The following is a 21,533-nucleotide window of genomic DNA, read 5'->3' as shown; positions in this document are numbered from 1 at the left end:
AAATATGTATTATCGCATGTATGGTTTTATTCTTCAGACTACAAACTTTTCTATCACATCAATTTGAGGTATAAATCAAAAAGTAGTTTTTTTTTTTAATTTCGCGCAAAGCCACATGAAAGCTATCTGCGCTAACCGTTCCTAATTTAGCAGTGTAAGACTAAATGGAAGTCAACTAGTCATCACCACCCACCACCAACTCTTTCACCAACGAATAGTGGAATAAACCGTCACATTATAACGCACCCATGTCTGAAAAGGCGAGCATGTTTGGTGTGAAGGGGATTTGAAATCGCTCCCCTCGAATTACGAGTCGAGTGTCTCCACAACCTGGCCATGCCGGGCCCTATTAAAAAGTAGGAACACTTCTAAAAATATTACAAACTGATACTGAAGTCACAGAACTCAGAATGAAGTACAGTAACAATTATATTTATTTAATAATCAATAACATTAACAATTTATTTGAACATAAACGCATCATAAAGTTCCTTAGCGTACTATTATTTGTAAAAAATGAATTACATTGGTATTATAGCAATATTAGTTTGGGGATTTACTAAATACACCAAGGAGAATTCGAATCAATGAACACGAAAATGGTCAATGTAGTTACCAATGTCGTAAACAACGACCTTCATCCTTAGGGTGACGTGACAGACAGCTAAATGAAGTTGTGAACACGGGAAATTTGCATATTTGCCGGTAGATGGCAGCAGATAACCTTTGCTAATCTATAACCCATTGTTATTATTTTGCTATTAATTCGGTTTAAAAGAAATGATAAATCTCTGCAATGATGTGTCATAACAACGTTGTTTTCATGCCCACAACTCGCAGTGTATGGGAATTAAAGTTTTAATACCCATACCAACCGTACAAACATCCAACACTTTTACAGATTATTTTTAAATAAAACTTAAGTGTAGTTAGAGTTTGATTGTGAAACAGTTAACTTCTTATCTCCAAATAAAATATTAGTAACGTAGGTTGAGGTCCCATTTTAAAAAAGGTCAAACTAGGCTAGACTCATTTTCATGCATCTGTGATAAGTTTTTTTCTTAAATGATTTTAGACAAAGATATAAGAATACACACATCTCATTATATACATATATAAAGACAGAAAGGTTCCCCTCGATGGTTTTGAATTTCACCAAAAGAAAAACAGTTTCATCATTAAAGTAGAACATTTATTCTTGTTGGTTCTGAAGTGGGAAACTTTCACCATTAGCAGTGTCTCATTAAACCTTACAAAAACATCATGTAGTATTTTATAATGAGACAAGTTTCATTTTAATCTAGAAAAATTCGTCAAGTTGGGTGTTTCTTGTTTTGACAGACTGTAATGATAACTATATGTCAACTCTTTAACATACGCGTAGATAGACAGACAGACAAATATCTAGATAGATAGACAAACAGACAGCTAGATAGACAATTAAACAGACGGAATTACAGACAGGCGATTAACTACACGGACATACAGATAGATAGACAATTAAAGAAACGGATGTAGAAACAAATAGACAATTAAACAGATTATGTACAGCTACACAATGAAACAGAGATGCGCAGATAGAAAATTAAACAGATGGATGTAGAAACAGACAATTAACTAGACAGATGTACTGATAGATAAACAATTAAACAGGCGTATGCACTGACAAATAGACAATTAAACAGACGGAGGTGCAGACAGATAACAGAATAAATTTATTATAATCTTTGTTTACATAATTATAAAGTAATACACATATATATTTTGTAAATTTTAGGTCAATTTAATGTTTTTTTTATTTATAACAGCTCTTTTATTCTAGAGTTGCACTTTAAAAAACAAATGGAAGATATAGAGAAACTTTAAATCATGTAATACAACATGCGTAGCTATTGTATTCACTTCATATCAAGTACTTTGTTTCGTTCATGAGTATCGGCATACTTTAAAACACAAAAGGCACCTCTACGAGTTTCATTAGTACTTCTAAAATCATTACTGCAACATTCTATATATAAGGAGACTTTTTCGATATCCCATATAAGCCCTGTACAAGTATCGTTACACGAGGTTAGGTCCCACTGGCGTTTTCTTAGGTCTCACTACTTCTTTCTTGTATAATTCTTATTAGGAACTAAACAAGTACCTTTACACCTGTACGAGTATCTTTACATCTGTTTAAATCAGTTGTACCTGTACAAGTATTTTTACGTCTGCTCAAGTCAGCTTTAGATCTGTTTATATCAAGTCATACCAAAACAACCCCACTATAACACACAAAACAACCCCATTATAACACACAAAAGAATCCCATTATGATGCCCTTTTGTGCTACCTCAGCAAGTATTTTTATTGGTTAACAAAAATACAGATTGGGGTATTGGTCTGTACTAAGTGGCACCACTACGTATTGATTACTATATATTGAGTGGCACCATTAGGTATTAGGATGTGTTATCCTAAACTGAGTAGCACCACCACCAAGTATGAATTGCTCTATACTGAGTGGCACCATTAGGTATTAAGGAATACTGTCCTGTATTGAGTTACACCACTGGATATCAGGGTGTTATTACCCTACAGAGAATAACAGTACTAATCACTTGATTCAGAGGTCATTATGCTGTAGCAGCAATTTGTTGGGAAGACATTTTACTTCATTTGTAAGTTCATCTTCAGTCAGACTGAACAGTTCCATTCCCCCTCTTACCTGTGCGGCCAGAGCTTTCCTTCTTTACTTCATTGTTCTAGATACTGCTCTGTTCCACGCTGTCCAAACCTGTAAAAAAACGTTCCAGAAGCTCTTCTATACTGAACGGTCCGTTCTCGGTTCTCCTTCGTTTCACGTGGTTCCAGATACTTCTCTGTACCGGATAGTTCCAGATTCAAATGTTCAAAGAAACATTCTCGAAATTTCCATGAAAATGTTCATGCACAGTAATGCTAGCAGTGTTTAGGACTTTAGATTTAAATGTGTTTTACAAACAGTTAGGTATAACCAACAGCATGGAGATAAAAAATTGGCTATTTTTGTCGTTAATTAATAACTTGTTTATTTCTCAATTCAGCCTCAAACGTGGCTGTTTCTAATTGAAAGTACACACAGTTTATTACTGAATTGACATACCAAGCCTAAACAAAACGTGTTACTTGTTTATACGAAACTAATGACTATACGCTATAGACGTTTGTTCTAGGAGAGAGTCTCTGCCTTTTTTTAGGTTATCCCGGTATGGTCAGGTGATTACGACAATCAACTCGCAACTGAGGGTCGTGGGTTAGAATCCCCTTCACATCAAACATGCTCATCCTTTCAGCTGTGGAGGTGGTACAATGTAACGTTCAATCCCGCCATTCGTTGATAAAAGAGTAACCTAAGAAGTGACGTTAGGCGGTGATGACTAGCTGCCTTCCATCTAGTAACTAAACTAATGCTATATTAGGGACGGCTAGTGAACTTTTCTTGGTATTTAGAGTGTTGTTTATACTATTGTTAAGTAATAAAAATTATATTTATAACATCGAACTCTATTTTAAGTTATTTAATGTTATGTTTCATGTTTTATTATTAGTATTTGAACGTACTTTTGTCATTCATTTTGTTTCTGACCCTTTTTTTTGTCATGAAAACAGCCTGTCATGATAGCCTTATTCTGACCTCTCTTCCGAATGAAAAGGATTAGATGAGTCTGGGAGAGCTGGTTCGAAGATTATTTAACATTCTTCTTGTATTCTACGTGTGATGTGAAACGGAAAGTTAATGAGGATCCTTTCAGCTTACGAGACTCCTGAACGTTATATAAAGATCTCATTATTCATTATTTAAAAAAGATTTTCACAAGAAGAGCTTTCTCCTCGTCTTGAGCAATCACCAGGACTTACGTAATACTGAAATATTTACATCGTAATGCGTTATTAAATCCCCTCGCAAATTAAAGTCACCAACACGTGTCTTTTGACAACGAAACTTCCATGTAAAAGTCGAGCCTTGTCACAATATTAATAGTTCTTCTTGTTATTCTAATAGACTCAGATAATCATCGAGGCTTAAACTGAGATTATCGAGGAAGAATATCAGTTCTAAAGAAAGAACTTACGTGTGACTTGAGGACCTAGTTAAAAACCATAAAACTCAAACCTACACTTCCCTGAATTTCTCCCACACAGTTTTTCTCCTAGTATTGAGTTTTAAGAATCTCTTATTAGTATTACTGGTATACTATAATTTCCCTGTTATGTTTTCTTGTATTTGTTTGTTTTCTTGACTGAAACTTGAAAGTTAGGGACATTGAAATTTACTGAGTTACAACGTTAAATTCCAGGTTTAGTTCCCGCAGTAGAAAAAAAAATGTGCAGATAACTAATCGTGTAGTTTTGTGCTGTAAACAAACCAATATATATTTCCCCAACTGAATAGTGATAATTTTACGGTCTTCAATCCTAAAATCCGCGGTTCGATTCCTCGCTGTGGACAGAGAGAAGGTAACTCATTGAGTAAATTTACGCTAAAACAACAGCAGGAAATCCATCTCACAAGGATCTGAGTAAATAACCTAATTAATGCATCACAGTCATTTAAAAAAACACTGATTAAAAATAATAACAATAATATATATATATATATAAAGTAACTACTGCCAAGTTAGAAACACTATCGTAATTATGCACACAGAATTTAACTACGCTGTCGGTCTTGGAAACGTATGGCGATTTCCACACTTGTGTTATGAAAATGGTGGAGGTATGTGTCTTGTGGTTTAATCCAACATAATATACATGAAACCTTTACTTTACTAAATGTTAAATCGATGGTTGTGATAGATTATATGTTGTTGTTTGTTATTTAGGGGCATTTTTGTTTCCCTACCTCATCTGTTTAGTCTTGTGTGCTGTTCCTCTATTCTTCCTGGAAGTGGCCATTGGTCAGTACCTCAGCGTTGGTGGTATCGGGGTCTGGAATTTAGTTCCTATCTTTAAAGGTAGCTATTGTTGTTTACTTCTAGTGCCTTAGTATTTTTCACCTTTTCCGGATATATATAACTCATACTTACGTCTCAAATATGTCAACAGTTCTAACATTATGTAATCTATACTTTCACAACGAAGGTAGTCGTTGTACAGAGCCCATCACATATTCTTTTACCAACGAATATATATAAATGTTATTGTTATTACATTTATATATACATGTTATTGTCATTATACTCAGATTTAAATGTTATTGTAATTATATTAATATACTAGTGTTATTATTATTACATTTATATACGATATAAACACTAGTAAATATTTATGTTAGATGTTAAAGGTTGTTGGACAGAACCAATGGCATATTCTTTTACCAACGAATAGTGGGATTAACCGTACATTTTAATGCCCTGACGCTGAAGACAAACACTAACAACCAGGCTAGGCAACAAATAAAACTTCCCATCTAATGTAACTGTAGTTTACGTCTTTAGTGAAAACAGTGTCATTGTTAATCAGTAACTGTCAAGCGACTTTTTTTTCGTTTATTTGCTATCAAGCTCTAATACTAGTTAATAATTCTTTAATCAAAACGTAACGAAACTAAATTAGTGTTAAATTTAAAGAAGTGAACTCTTTGTAATCAGTATTAATTTATCGTATTAATGTTATTAGGTCTGGGTGACAGCAGGAACGCAAGTGTTTTTCACCTTTGGTATTGGTTTCGGTTCCGTCGTAACTCTTGGAAGCTACAACAAGTTTAGCCACAACTTCTTCCGGTAACAAAAAAACAAACAAACTCTTAATACATTTTTTTTATTTGATTATTTAACAATGATTCGCACAAAAATGTTCAATATAATAATTCTCTGTACTCTGTATTCGTTATTCTTTCAATAGCTATTATTGTACACTTTGAACACATTCATTATTGTTTCTGTATCTTTATTTCTAGAGACGGATATATTCTATATATTGTTAACCCTGCTACCAGCATATTTGCTGGTACTATGATATTTTCCGTCCTCGGTCACATGGTCTACATGAAAGGCGACGGGACTGAAGTTGCTGACGTTGTGAAGTCCGGTAAGATAATTCAGTCTTCTAGTGCTTCAGTTGTTTAGATAAACACTAAAAGCTCTGTTTCTGTACTAAATCAACGTATAACAGAATATTTCAGAACAAACCTTATTAATATTTTCTTGAATCTTGTTTCTAAAACATTTAAAATGAAACGTTTTTGGTAAGTTACAGTGTATCAACATCTTAATATAAACTGAGTATTATCAGACAGTGACCTGCTGTGTTATTTTCAGAGTACAAACACGCTCTTCAGGTCCAGGGTTAGCTTTCCTTGTTTATCCAGAAGTTGTTCTACAGTTGTCACCTCCCCCTTTATGGTCAATTGTGTCCTTCCTCATGCTGTTAATTCTTGGAATTGACAGCCAGGTGAGCATATAATATGTTGATGTGTGTTATTTGATAGCCAGGTGAGCATATAATATGTTGATGTGTGTTATTTGATAGTCAGGTGAGCATATAATGTGTTGATGTGTGTTAATGTACGTCAACATTGTGAAATATTCAGAGACTAAACACTGTCTTTCGTTTTTGTTTCAAATTTATACGTTTCTGTTATCGTTTGCTTGGTGGGAGTTTTAACGTCTTGTGCGTGGTTCAACGTATGGAATCTCCTTGGAAGTGAAATAAACAATTTCAGCAGTATAAAAACGTGAGTAACGTTAACGTGCGGGTGTTATTTAGTACGTTCGTTACATTTTACCCAATTACACATTTAAACGAAGAACAAGAGATTTTCGAGAGAACCGATAGGTATGGGGGAAACAATTAGCAAGTTGCGACTGTTTTGGGATTTAGAAATTCTGCCAATCCCTCAATGAACGTAAGGCTAGTACGTGAAATTTGTAAAACTTGTAGTTGATGAAATGAAAGGATATCATTGTCATTAATTTCACTAACACCTGAGTAGTAACAGGAGCTAACGGTAGAAGCTTCGAACTGTTTTACCCATGACTCCCATATATTATTCCCTGGTGTGCGTGTAACATACAGAAACTTATAACTTAAAACGTCCTCTCACGCAAGATGAAGTATTACGTAATCAAACTAAATAATAACACGTGTGTTTGAAACTTTATTATATAAAACATTAATTCACTAAATATATATACACTGCTGGCCAAAATCTTAAGGCCAAGGAACATCAGGAGAAATATGCATTTTGGGTTGTTAGACTCAACCACTTATTTGAGTAGAACTTCAAAAAATGAAAATAAGAAAAGGGAAAATAAAAATAAAAAACTTTTTTATTTAGCATTTAATAGGGAAAATGTGAACATTATGAAATTAACCTAAATACTAGCTGGTCAAAAGTTTAAGACCATACCAAAAAGAAGTCCTAAACAGGGTAGGAAATGCCCAATAAGTGGTCTCAGTAGTGAGTTGCACGGCCGTCATTGCGAATAACTGCAAACATTCGCTTTGGCATGGTCGATATAAGATTTCGCAGAAGGCTGGCTGGTATATTATTCCAAGTGGTGAAGATGGCTTGACGAATATCATGCACTGTTTGAAATTGACGTCTATTTCTATAGATTTTCCTTGTCATCTACCCCCAAACATTTTCAATTTGGGTTCAGTTCGGGCGAGCACGCTGGATGGTCCCAAAGAATCATGGGCATTGTGGATTGCAGCGTTGTTCTGCTGAAAGACCCAGTTATTTCCACACAAGCGGGGGCCTTCAGTCAATAAGGATGCTCTCTCCAACATGCCAATGTAGCCAGCTGCTGTTTGACGCCCCTGTATAACCTGAAGCTCTATTGTTCCATGGAAGGAGAAAGATTATGATGGAACCTCCTCCACTGTGTCGTGTAGAAAATTTCTCTGGTGGGATATCCTTATTGTGCCAGTAACGTTGGAAGCCATCTGGACCATCTAGGTTAACTTTTTTCTCATAGAAAAAACAAACCATTCTTCCACTTTTCTACGTCCCGTGTTTGGTGCTTTTCAGCAAAGTGTAACCGAGCTGTTTCGTGGTGTGGAAGGAGGCTTGACCTTTAAAGACGTTTACGATATTTAAAGCCCTTCTCTCGTAGATGCTGTCTTATTGTTCTTGAGCTGCATTCTCTGTCCGTAAGGATCTTAATCTGGTTCGACGATCGACTATTGTCTTGCCGGACAACCCGTCGAATCCTCCTGCTCAACGCCGGCGAAATGGTCTTGGCTGACCACTTAAAATTCTCCTTCCGTATCCCTCAGGATCTTTAAGAAATTTGCAACAGCAGTTTTACTGCGCCCAGTCTCACCAGCGATGGCATGTTGAGAGATACCTTAATTTTGCAGCTCGACAATGCTGCCACGTTCAGACTTTGTCAACCTTTTCACCTTTGTCATGTTTTTACCCAATGTGTGACACAGGAGATGTGAGTGGAAATGTTGACAATGCTATTGCTTGAACACAATGACTAAATCGCGACCCTGGGGTTCGCGAAGCTTTGGCAGGGGAGTCACGTAACCTTGTTAGAAGTAGCTTGGGATAACATTAATTTTATTTCATCAATTACATTTTCATGCTCTTACATTTTTTTCGTTTCGGTGCAAAGCAAAACGTGTGCTACGTTAGTTCAATGTCATTAGGTGATATTATGGGTGTATGTATGCGTGCCTGTGAGTGAATGTGCCTGTGTGAATGTGTATGTGTCTGCAACTGTATGTATGTGTGTACTAGTGAGTAGCGAGTATGTGAGTGTACTCGCATGTACGTATGCTTGTGTCTTTAGCTGTGATTAAGTGTGTGTGTGCTCGCTGTCGACACGTGAGTCACATGTCCGTTGCTGATTGGTGGATGACGAATCGCGCGACTGGCCACGCTCCCTTCCCTCCCAATACTTACCCCATCATTACTCTACCTGCACCCCCCACAAGTAGTCAGTGTAAGATCTGCAGTTTCCAAAGCGTTCATTATTCAACACTTTTATTTTATTTTAACAAGGAGATAAGTAAGCAGTAGAGGTGAGTTGTGTTCATGGCTAAACGGCGCAGATACTCAGATGCTACCTCAACATTGGCTTCACCACTGTGCTCGCCAACGACAGCATCGAGAAACCACAGTGTGTTTTGTGCCATGCTGTCCTGAGTACAGAGTCAATGAAACCATCAAAACTCAAGCGTCATCTCGAGATGAAACATCCAGAACACGCAAAGAAGGGTTTGGATTTCTTCAAACGGCATGAACGGTGTCTTAAAAGCCAAAGAATCGATAGAAGTGGGTCGTTTCAGCAGCAGAGTGCAGCCGTAGTGGAAGCTTCATATGAGATTGCATTCGAAATTGCTAAATAAAAAAAAAGCCTCACACGATTGGAGAAACACTTCTTAAACCCTGCATGATGAAAGCAGTAAATCTTATTCTTGGAGAAGCCAGTGCAAAGAAGATGCAGCAAGTATCCCTGTCAAATAATACTATACAGAGGCGCATTTCTAAAATGTCTATGGATGTGAAGGAACAGGTTTTGACTGAAATCAAGGGTTCCCCTTTCAGCTCAACGAGTCAACAGATGTAAGTTCATGTTCTCAGTTGCTTGTCTTCGTGAGATGCATTAATTCAGGTGACATCAAAGACGAATTCTTATTCTGCAGTGCACTTGAAACAACAAGAAAAGCTGATGATGTCATGGAAAAGTTTCAATTTTGTTTTTTCAAGACGAAGATCTTCAATAGGAAAACGTGTGTGGGGTTTGTACGGATGGGGCACCGGCTATGCTGGGATCGAAATCAGGATTCCAGTCGAGAGTGAAGAAGCTAGCACCTCAAGCAAAGGGCATCCACTGCATGATTCACCGATATGCTCTCGCCAGTAAGACTCTCCCTGCCCTCTGCAGGAAGTGCTTGAATCTGTAATTAAAATTGTAAATTATGTGAAGACTCAATCACTCAACACTCGCCTATTCAAAGAACTATGCAAAGACATGAATGCTGACCACGAAGTCCTTCTCTTCTACACAGCAGTACGTTGGTTGTCGAAAGAAAACGTTATTAATCGTGTCTTTGAAATGAAAGATGAAATAAAGCTATTCCTGGAGACTCAAGAAAGGAAAGATCTTGTAGCTCACTTCGAAGATGAAGCATGGAACAAAAAGGTTGCGTAACTAGCTAACATTTTTGACCAGCTGAACAAGCTCAATTTGAAGCTTGAAGGAAGGGAAACACATGTTCTCCTTTTCAAGATAGTCTTCGGGCTTTGTTTCCAAACTGTAGAACTGGTGTCGGAAAACCAATCTTGGAAATATCGCTATGTTTGAAAAACTTTGTGGAGTGACGGATGAGTCTCAGATCCAACTGGATCAGTTCCTCAAGGATGAGATAACCGAACATCTTCAGTCTCTAGAAAAGGAAGTCGAGCGTTACTTCCCTGAGCTATCACAGGAACAGGAGGCTCTGGTAAGGAACCCATTTTGTACTGAACTTGATGTATACAGCATCCCAGATGATATCCAAGATGAATTTCTGGATCTAAGGAACAACTCTTCAGCTCGTGATCTCTTCAAGGTGAAATCCGTGACTCAGTTCTGGTGCGCTATGTATCAGTCATACTCCAAAGTCAGCATGATAGCTTTACGTGTCCTTGTTCCATTTGCTTCTACCTACTTGTGTGAGGCAGGATTTTCCACTCTTGTCAATATAAAAACAAAGAATAGGAACAGATTGGATGTTGGAGATGACATGAGACTGGCTCTAACAAACGCTCGGCCACGAATTTCAAAGCTTGCTGCTGAAATGCAACATCAGGCATCTCACTAGCTGGGTTGGATAGCTGTTCAAACCTATGTTAATATTATTTTAAGAAATATATGTTCTTTTTGTGAATTCAGGTTGGACCAATGAGATTTAATTTGCTAATAAATAATTACATAATTTTAAAATATTTTTTAGATGTTTCTTTCCCTCTCCTTCACAGAAAATGAAAGAAAAATTAAGCTGCTGATAGTAAGCCCTAAGTAGGGGGTCACATGGGTTTCAAACTTTTAGGTAAGGGGTCGCGAGTGCCAAAAGGTTGGGAACCCCTGCTCTATATAGATACGCTTTTAATTTCCTGTTCATGTAATTCAAGTGTCTGGTTTAATGAATTCATTATAGTCATCTGTTCACCTATTAAATGAATCATTTCTCTGGATACTTGTCTTTGATGTCATACTTTCTTGTTTAATTCACGTAAATCATCTGTGGTTGCAGTTCCTAACAAAACTTTCAGGACATTTCCACCTGCCTCTAGTAAACCACGTTTCTGTTGAGTCAGATCTGAAATCTAAACGCTATCTTTAATATCCTTTATCCTAATAACAAATCTTCTATCTCAACAAGATATCGTCTAACTAAGATCTTATACTTCTGAATTAATCCTTCCTGTAAAATCCTCACTAAACGTAAAATACAACACGCAAAACAACTTACAGGCTCATTTTATTTTGTTTTATGAAACAATTTTTTTGCTATGTAGCCAGCCTCACCCCATTTAAAACACTACAAGTCCTCGCACTTATTTTGTCCGTCTCGCCAGTTTACTGTTTCATTTGTACTCTTACTTATCATACTTATTACAGACTGCTTGTGCCTGTATATCTGTTGCTCTCTTGTTTCCTCGATTAAATCTAATAAGGTTGCTCGTGGGGTATTGGAATCATTAACATCACTCCGAGCTCTATCACTAAGCGACCTTCGCTCATACTCAGACTTTAGTGTATCTTGGATAATCATCTAATCTAAGTTCTACGTAATCTATTACCTTGGTCTTGTAGCTTATGTCCAAACACTCGAACAGACTCGCCTTTTTCTTGATTCATATTTCGTAATTGTGCCATGATTGTGCTTGGCCTTTCTCTTCTCGTTTACCATATTCCTCTGTCAGCATACGTGTTACAAACTGAAAATCTACAGTTTCACGCAATGCCTCAATGAAACGTTTTGCTTTTCCTGCTGTTCTTAGTCTCAAAATGTCTGATTTCTGTGCGTCAGTCCAACCAGATATTCTAAGAACTTCATTTAATGCATCTACAAAACTTTCGACATCTTCGTCGAGCTTACAGTGAAAAAAAGATATCGTGCACGTTAAGTGTGTAGTGCCTTACGAACCTACTTGAGTGAGTGGATCTGACACAGCTTCCACATTATCATCATTCCTTCTGGTAGTAGTAGTGTCTAGTGTCTTACGAACCTGCTTGAGTGGGTGGATCTGACACAGCTTCCACATTATCATCAGCCCTTCTGGTAGTGGTAGTGTCTAGTGTCTCACAAACCTACTTGAGTGAGTGGATCTGGCGCAGCTTCCACATTATCATCAGCCCCTCTGGTAAGAGTAGTGTCTAGTGCCTCATGAACCTACTTGAGTGGGTGTATCTGATACAGCTTCTACATTATCATCAGCCCTTCTGGTAGTAGTGGTGTCTATGCCAGCAGTAGCCATAGTTACTTATTTAATTTTATTTTCTACTTACCCCACTTAAAGAACCTTAAACTAACTTCTCTACCTCAACTTCTTTCTTTATTTTACCCAACCTGTTGTTATTTACTCCAAAATTATCCTCCAAGACTTCACCAATCACGTAACGGTGAGGAGGCAGACCGAGTTGTTGAATTAGCTTAGCTGTTGGAACTTCGACTGATAGTACATGTTGTTACACGACTTATTTATTTTTAAGTGAGGATGTAGTGGGTGAGTAGAGCACACAGATACTAACTCGAGACTAACTGCCCTCCTCTAGTCTTACACTGCTAAATTAGGCACGGGTAGTGCACATAGCCCACCTTTAGTTTTGCGTGAAATTCAAACCAAACCACGTCGATAGAACAGCAGAATTAGTTGTCATAAAATGGTTAATAAAGAGAAATTATTGTTAATCAAGAGCTTGAAACCATTGATGTTGAATATAAGCACAGTTGGGATTTCAAAGGTATTAAAGATACACCGCTGATGTATTTTCAAGGTAGTTGATGGGGGGAATAATCTTCCAAAACTGATATTTCTCAAGTACAGTTGACGAACTAACCGATAGATTGGACTAGATATTTGTTTTTAGTATTTTAAACGATTTATCTACTGAGCAATTAAGAAAGATAAATTAGAAGCGGAAATACTAAATATATTAAAATCCTGTATGGATATAGATTGACGTACCATAGCGAGTAGAAGACAACTAAAACACAATTTATAGATACATAACATTGAGTAGGAAGATGTCCAATGACTTTGTACTTAGTTATCGAATATCCAGTACGTTAGCTCAGTAGACAAACCACTTGGCCTTTGTACGGAATATCCAGGGTTCAATACCAATCTTACTAGTAAGCGATGTAGGGGTGAAGTTTGTAGAGCACTTGCATAATGTACGACAGATAATATGACATAAAAATGAAATCACCACACCAAGAAGCTTTATTCCAATTACAGGACGAGACTTTATTTCAGTAACACACAAACTAAAACATATAAAATCATAAATTCATTTGAAAAATGAAACTTGAATAAAATTCTGTACTTCTTCAGACAGAACAGTGTAAAAATAATACATATAGTGTCTTCTTCACAGATAATTATTGAATAATCAAGTATATGTTGATAAACCAGGAAGCTACGGACGAAAAGAAAAGACAGAAATACATCACTTCTAATTGCACTACAGTTGGTCAGCTGCAGAAATGATACACGTAAAGCAATGTTTCTAATATTGTATTTTTATATTGCACTGATTTCTGATTTGAGTGGCAATGAAAATATGGTGAATAATGGGAGATTTTTAATTTTATATTATTGGACTAAGTGAGAAATAGAAACCAGTATAAATAAAGAGAGCCAGCAAAATCATAATAAACAAATTTTATCATGAACCACAGCAGTGTTTCATAAAATGGATCACAACAAAACCGTATAGAATGTGACGACGAAAACACCTTAAATAGTAAATATTCAATCCAGTTCAAACACTTTAAACCCTTTGTTGTTTATAACTAAGACTATACCTATATAAAAATTTGTAAAAAAGAAAAGCAGTACAAAACGACCCATTTAAAAATGTTATATATAAGGTGAAAGAAGAATTATCAGCCCATAACAGATAAATATATTTATATGTAACATGTAGATATTAAATGCTTTCTACATTATACACTTGGTCACCTCTAGTGGCACAGCGGTGCATCTACTAATTTATAACGCTAGAAACCGAGTTTCGATACCCATAGAGCCCATGTAATTTTGTGCTTAATTCTAAACAAACAGTCGGTGTTTTTAAGAAGCCAGCCCCTATATTATACATGAAGAGAAGTAGTAAATAAATCAATACACATGATATCAACTTTATTTCACACATCGTAGAATAATTACTTTAAAAGACAAGAAGAAATATTTATAGTTACATTTTAGTCTTACATGTTTTATTTGAAAGACTGCTGTCGTACTTATAAAATGTTATACTCACGTAGTGGAGGTTGTGTCTTGTATATAGTTTTCCTTTACTATATATACATAATGTCGTTACACGGCAGCTATTAATGTTCACTATATTTTCAAACAAATCTCCATCTGCAGTTTAACATTTTATATTTCAAACAAATGCGATCAAATAGTCAATAGTGCAGTAAATAATCACGAACCGTATCAACTAGGTATTAGTTATGTTTATTATCATTACAATGTATAAAGTTTGCTACCTTACCCAGTAAGCCTTTGCCCATAATCCAGTATACAAAATAAGATAAATAAAAACTGAGAATTTACAAATCTGCAAATAGACGCCATAAAAGGATTAGGAAAGAAAGGTCATTTTGAAAACACCAAATATAATTAAAGGTAAAAGCATGGAACCAAAATAAGGGTTTCTAGTTTCAGTAAATAATGTTTACAGCATCTCCAATCCGGTTTCCTTGTTTTGTTTACAATCAATATTTGCATATTTTTAAATTCCCATTTTCATATTTATTTTGTCTTAACAAGTACAGCAAAAAATATAGTTTATTTGCCACAAAAGACAGTCGTTTTTACTGGAGAGTTCTGTTTGAAGTTCTTGTGAATGTTTGAGAGAAAATCATCAGTAAGATTGGCTGTATTGAGCTACTCTTCAGATTCAGTTTGTTAGTATTGTGTTTCAGACAGTAAATATCACGTTGCTCAGTCTCCTTGATAACGTAAAATTTGTCCAGAATGACTATCACTACGCATATTTTTATTTATTTGTGGTTGTTCAGCCGTCCGTAATTTTGAAGTTAATACACTACAAATGAGGCAGCTTGTTAATATCATCCTCCGTGAACTCTTGAACAACTCTTTACCATGGAATATAAAGATGAAAATTCACAATATAAACTTTAGAGACAACAAGGGACTTGTGCAAAGCACTAAATAAATATAAATTAAACTCTACTTAAAAAGTAGCTTTTGTAAGATAAATATTAATTTTAAAGATAAATATATGTATATATACACTTTTTGTAAATGTAACCAAGAAAACCGGAACTACATCGTTCTTGGTCATTTCAGTCAGAATTAATGATATTAATTTCCAATAATAATGTTGACGTTATAGATAAAAATCAAGGATGAGATGGACAAAGTGAATTATAAAGAAAACCAGCAACTCTGAGTGAGGAAATAACCACTGTAAGTACTTAAGGAAGACAGAAAAAACAAAGAGGTTTTTTCTAGACTGACTCAAGTTAATCGCTATTAAAGAGTTTGAATATTGACCTTGTAACTGGTATAGTGGAGGACGTTGTTTGACTGACATTAGAAAGTGAACAACCGTCAGACAATTATCCTTTCACTAATCACTGAAAAAAACCTAACGGAAATACAGTTTCCTACATGGCAAGAAGTCAAAACATCAGAGAAATGCCCTGCAAGAATGTTCTTTTGAAACGTGAATATGTCCAGCATGGCCAGGTGGCTGGGGCGGTCGACTTCTAATCTGAGGGTTGCGGGTTCGAGTCTCCGTCGAACCAAACATGGTTGTCCTTTCAGCTGTGGGAGCGTTACAATGTGATGGTCAATCCCACTATTTGTTGGTAAAAGAGTAGCCCAAGAGTTGGCGGTGGGTGGTGATGACCAGCTGCCTTCCCTCTAGTTTTACAGTGCTAAATTAGGGACAGCTAGCTCAGATAACCCTCATGTAGCTTTGCGCGAAATTCAAAACAAACCAAACCACGTCAATTTAACTATGCCTGCAACTGTATTTTTCCATATTCAGATATGAAGAAACGAAAGAACAGCTTCAATAATGTTTTAACATTTAAAGTGTTAAACTCAAACAACAATTAATTGACATAATTTTTGTTTAATGAATTATTTTATTTCACTTTCCCTTACTGGCTTCACACATTACTGGGAACTATAGAAAAACTTCAGGCTCTTTGCATGAGAGCGTATGTGTGTGTTTTCTTACAGCAAAGCCACATCGAGCTATCTGCTGAGCCCACCGAGAGGAATCGATCCCCTGATTGCATGAGGGAAATTTACATATTTTCAATGTACAATATTGTTGTACATTATTGGTTCATATAGATTTGAGTTATAGAAACACATGTGAAACACTGAGCGACATATTCTAATTTATTGTGGTTTCAAAGAAAAAATCTTATGTTTGGTTAAGTAATAAAAACTGAATCGTGTTCTGTTAGGAACTTGTTATCATTCATGTGGAAATGCTGTTACAGCTAAAATATTCTTCTTTAACAGACGATATTCCAATTTATGGTTGCTTAGAACCAAATTCTAATTGGTTAACGTTGACAATGTTTTAATATCTTAACAAAACATATTTAGCATTCTTTCAAATTGTATACGAAACATTTCTATCAAACCATCTAACAAATATTATGTAAAACCTAATCATATGTCACAGAGGACAAAGAAACTTCCTTCTGTCAAGAACAAATAAACAAAAAACATGAAAAAGGTCACAATGATTTGTGGAGGAAACTGGAAGAGATGTTTCATTTTACAATATTTCATTTAAAGGTGAGGACAGAAGTTTAGTTAAAATAATTTATTTGCTATTCATTGAATTTGAATGTTATTTAAGAAAAAAAAATGGCTTTTTAGGGTTTTGCAAAAGGGATTTATTTACACGTAATATTTGAAATTAAAATATATTAATAAGTTTTACTTTTCGCAAAATTGTAAAAATTATATTTAAAAGTTTGAAATAACGACAACTCTCTTAAACATGGACTTCAGTTTAAAATAAAATGCATTAGTAGGTATTTAATTCGTTGTTTTAGGCCAATCTATCTTTTCTATTACTAGAGGTCTTGTACTTTCCTAAAAATGATGATTTCTTCAATTGTAAAATAAAAGTTTATTTAGTACTTGTAGAAGAAAGTTCGTTAATTCTAAACTAGTTTTGTAGATACATATAAAATAATATTACACTGTCTTCACAAAAGGTATAGCACATAGGTGGAGAAAGATAAGGCTGATTATTTTATTCCTATAAGTGAACACTACACTCTTTGTTCCTCGGTGGTTTAACTAAAAGTTTACGGACCTACATTATCAAATTACACTGCTAAATTAGGGGCGGCTAGTGCAGATAGCCCTCATGTAACTTTGCGCGAAATTCAAAACAAATAATTACAGTGAAATATATCGAAACAGTTTAACTGTTTATTCGCTAACTGAGAAAGTTGTTAATACATATAGAGAACTCGATGAAACAAACATCGGAATTCCTCAGGATATCGTCTGCAGTTTGTGATTTGGTTCTATTTATCTCTCCGTTTTTGTTTCTCTTTTATATTTGGTTGGATTTATACAAAGTTTCGTCTAAAGTATGATATTATAGTTTGCGTTTAGTGGTGTGAGTCCGTAGATATACCGCTGGGGTCTCACTGACTGGTTAATACATCAGAAACCTTTTGACGTATTAACTATATTACTACTGTTTGACGAGAGGCCTCTTTAACAACTGAGATGACATATGTAATGTGCCTAACGTATAACATATTCTCCTTTGCTTTCAGTTATGCGTTCTTATAATTACCATAACATGAAAAGTACTGAAATTTTAATATATTAACTGGAAATAACCAGTCTCAGGATATAAGAAATTATATGAACTGATTTCGCAGTTTTGTTAAACTGAAATAAGTTTTCCATAATTTAAAATTTATTATTTTAACTTGCTATTTTCATTTTTCATATAAAAGTTTGTTCTACTGTTACAATGTCCACTACTATACAAACACCGATGTCTAGAGATAAACGTTGTCAAACGTTGTGTGTGTGTTTATTATATATTTGTATATTAGTCACAAGAAAACATTATTTTGGTTTCACAAAAACTAACGTTTTGCACAACTATTATAAGTATCTGCTATTTTTAAAACAAAATTTATAAGCTATTAAACTTTCTGTATAAAGTCTCATATTTTTATAAATATTTTAATTCCATTACACGTCTACTATGTCATGTTTTCAGTTTTGAGGTACCGTGGTATCTGTTCCAATAAAGATGATTCAGTATGTGAAAACGTTAAAATACCCTGTAGTAACATAAAATTAATTACTAAACCAATCTCGGTTCTCGACTGCCTGTGATATTTGTGATTGGTCGGTAGCAATAAGGTTATACAAACAATGTATTTTATTGGCTGATTCACTGTGATGGCCCGGCATGTCCAAGCGTGTTAAGGCGTGCGACTCGTAATCTGAGGGTCGCGGGTTCACATCCCGGTCGCGCCAACATGCTCGCCCTCCCAGCCGTGAGGGCGTTATAATGTGACAATCAATCCCACTATTCGTTGGTAAAAGAGTAGCCCAAGAGTTGGCGGTGGATGGTGATGACTAGCTGCCTTCCCTCTAGCCTTACACTGCTAAATTAGGGACGGCTAGCATAGATAGCCCTCGAGTAGCTTTGTGCAAAATTCCAAAACAAACAAACAAACAATTCACTGTGATAATTACCTGCTCCTAATATTATTGTATATGCATTTTTGTTATTCAACAAAATGAAAACCACACAATACATAAATGAAGTTTACACTTATGCAATTTTTAATTTAATTGTCTGTCTAACAGTCGTGTCTTTAAAATAATCAAACCATTGAATATTATGGTAAAAATCAAGCACTTTTCTGTGGCATATAAAATGGAAGCTAAATCAAACCTCGTTTAAAAATATCAGAACAGGGTAAACAGATATTACAAATATATTTCTTTACCAATCATGTTGCCTATAAAACAAAAATCTGATGAACCTCAAAATAACAGTAAAAATCAGAGGAACCATTCCATTAGTTGATAACAGATGTAAGAATGGAACAATCTATTAACCAGGGTATCCAACAAATTTCACAAATGATTTAAAATTACTTCTAAAAAACAACAATAAAAAATGTCCATAAGTTTCTTAGTCCACAGTCAGTATCACATATCAAGACATAAATGTTTCAGCTCAATGTTTATAAAAAGGTTCTATTATTTTATAGTATTATAAACTTATACACCTTGTTTCCTTTTCTGTAGGCCCAGCATGGCCAGGTGGGTTAAGGCGTTTGACTCGTAATGTGAGGGTCGCGGATTCGAATCCCGGTCGTACCAAACATTCTCGCCCTTTTATCCGTGGGGGCATTATAAAGGCACGGTCAATCCCACTACTCGTTGGTAAAAAAGAGTAGCCCAAGAGTTGGTGGTGAGTGATGATGACTAGCTGCCTTCCTTCTAGTCTTACACTGCTAAATTAAGGACGGCTAGTGCAGATAGACCTTGAGTGGCTTTGTGCAAAATTCAAGAAACTAATATGAACTGTTTGTTTCTTTCTGTAATGTGAGCAGATTTGATGCTACCTGTTTGATTTCAAAAGGTATGAAACCAAACCTGATACAGATCCCTTACAAGGTTTAACAGAGGATGAGGAAATAGTAGAAGAACAATGTGAGGATAAAAGATGTATGTAAAACTGTAGAAAGATGTTTAGGATGATGAAATGTGGGTTGTGTTGATGTGTGTTTTACTTGTAATAACTTATTTATTATAATTGAATTTTTATTATTAATAACTTTATATTAATAATATTGTAGTCCTCCAATGGTAAGTTTCTTGAAATCTATAACGTAATGTTCTCTACAGTAGTTATTTTATAAATTGTAAAGGGATGTTTTAATTAGCACTTGAAAGAAACATACATTGGAAATAAAATAAAACATCTTCAAACAAATATTTATCTGATTATGAAATGGAAAGAAGAGGTCTCACCCTGTGTTCAAAACATCAAATAATTGGAAAAACATCACACTAGTAAACAAATCATCATTCATTAATGTTCAGATTTTTTAAATGTAAAGAACAAAAACATTTAAGTTATGTAGCTAACAATGGTTTTCAAGTAATATTAACACCTTTTGTGTTAATTGAAAGGAGAGTTGAAAAATAATCTATATATATATATATCATTGTAAAAGAAATAATGGTGTGTGTAACTACTTCTTATTGACAAGTTAGTATTCTTATGTTAGCTTCTCTTGAACTATGTTGAGTCTAACATGTTTCTGACAATTCAACAGGAACTGATATAGAAATACATTACGTTTAATCCTGTTAACAGGTGGTTAACGTCTATTGATGTGTTAAACAGTTTTTACCAAGTTTAAATATTTTTTCATGTTGCACAATGTTAAGAAGATAAATAGCCACTACCAAGTTAAGCATCAGTTTTTTTAATAAATATGAGTCATACTAAACAGCTAGTACAAAATGTAAACAGCAATTCTTGTTTAACAAACTTTACACATACAATTAATTGGTACTACTTCTGAGCAACAGTTCCTGTTGAACAAAAATGACACATGCTAATCAGCTGTTATCAAACTTGAATAGCAGTTATTATTGAACAAAATTTATGCATATTAAACAGCTGTTTCTAGAAAACAATTCTGGGACTTGTTAATGAACAGTGTGTTATCACCTGTTAAATTTGTATTGGCTTAGCTGAGTTTAAATTAATTATTACAGATACCATTCTCAGATCCTTTTACACAGTCAAGATGCGTGTACTCAGAGAATATAATATGGCTATAATTGCTTGGTATGAAAAATTTATGTTTTATTAAAGTTTTAACATTGTGAATATGGATTAATAAAATAAGTATAAGATTGAGTCGTCATGAGTACCTTACCATAATTGTCTCACATCTAATGTAAGATAAACATACTTTGTCAAGTGACAAAATTAAAACCATGTAACTTGTATAATAAAGTTACAAGAAAGAGGCTACATCAACACTGTGAAATAATAAAATATGTTTTATATTTGGTTACGGTTTTGTTAGCATTCATTTATTATTCCTTCTATTGTCTAGTTTATCTCTGAATTTTTAATTGCATTAAAATAATAGCTTACCTTCTAAATGATCATGTTTAATTTGAGTACACATGCATGTAATATGAAACTGGCATCAGTTTTCCCTGGTGGTGATGTACAGATATCATAAACGTTGTACATTAAGAAAATTACAGTTTCATGGTTTGTAATCTTGTGATCTAACAAGTGAATGAAAATCTT

General features: G+C 34.9%; 1 protein-coding gene across 1 annotated transcript; it reads left to right on the top strand.

Annotated features, from left to right (window-relative positions):
- The first annotated feature begins 4,662 nt into the window (after positions 1 to 4,662).
- Positions 4,663 to 21,285, top strand: LOC143243287 (sodium-dependent neutral amino acid transporter B(0)AT2-like). Its single transcript, XM_076487139.1, has 6 exons — positions 4,663 to 4,741; positions 4,848 to 4,951; positions 5,644 to 5,747; positions 5,924 to 6,054; positions 6,285 to 6,417; positions 19,499 to 21,285. The coding sequence occupies exons 1-5, from the start codon at positions 4,663 to 4,665 to the stop codon at positions 6,314 to 6,316; spliced, it is 450 nt and encodes a 149-aa protein (XP_076343254.1). The 3' UTR covers positions 6,317 to 6,417; positions 19,499 to 21,285.
- The last annotated feature ends 248 nt before the right edge of the window (positions 21,286 to 21,533 follow it).

The sequence above is a fragment of the Tachypleus tridentatus genome, unplaced genomic scaffold, assembly GCF_004210375.1.
Source record: "Tachypleus tridentatus isolate NWPU-2018 unplaced genomic scaffold, ASM421037v1 Hic_cluster_2, whole genome shotgun sequence".
In the NCBI taxonomy this organism is placed as follows: domain Eukaryota; kingdom Metazoa; phylum Arthropoda; class Merostomata; order Xiphosura; family Limulidae; genus Tachypleus; species Tachypleus tridentatus.
The sequence above is the reverse complement of the archived record's forward strand: the minus strand, read 5'-3'. Positions and strand labels throughout refer to the sequence as shown.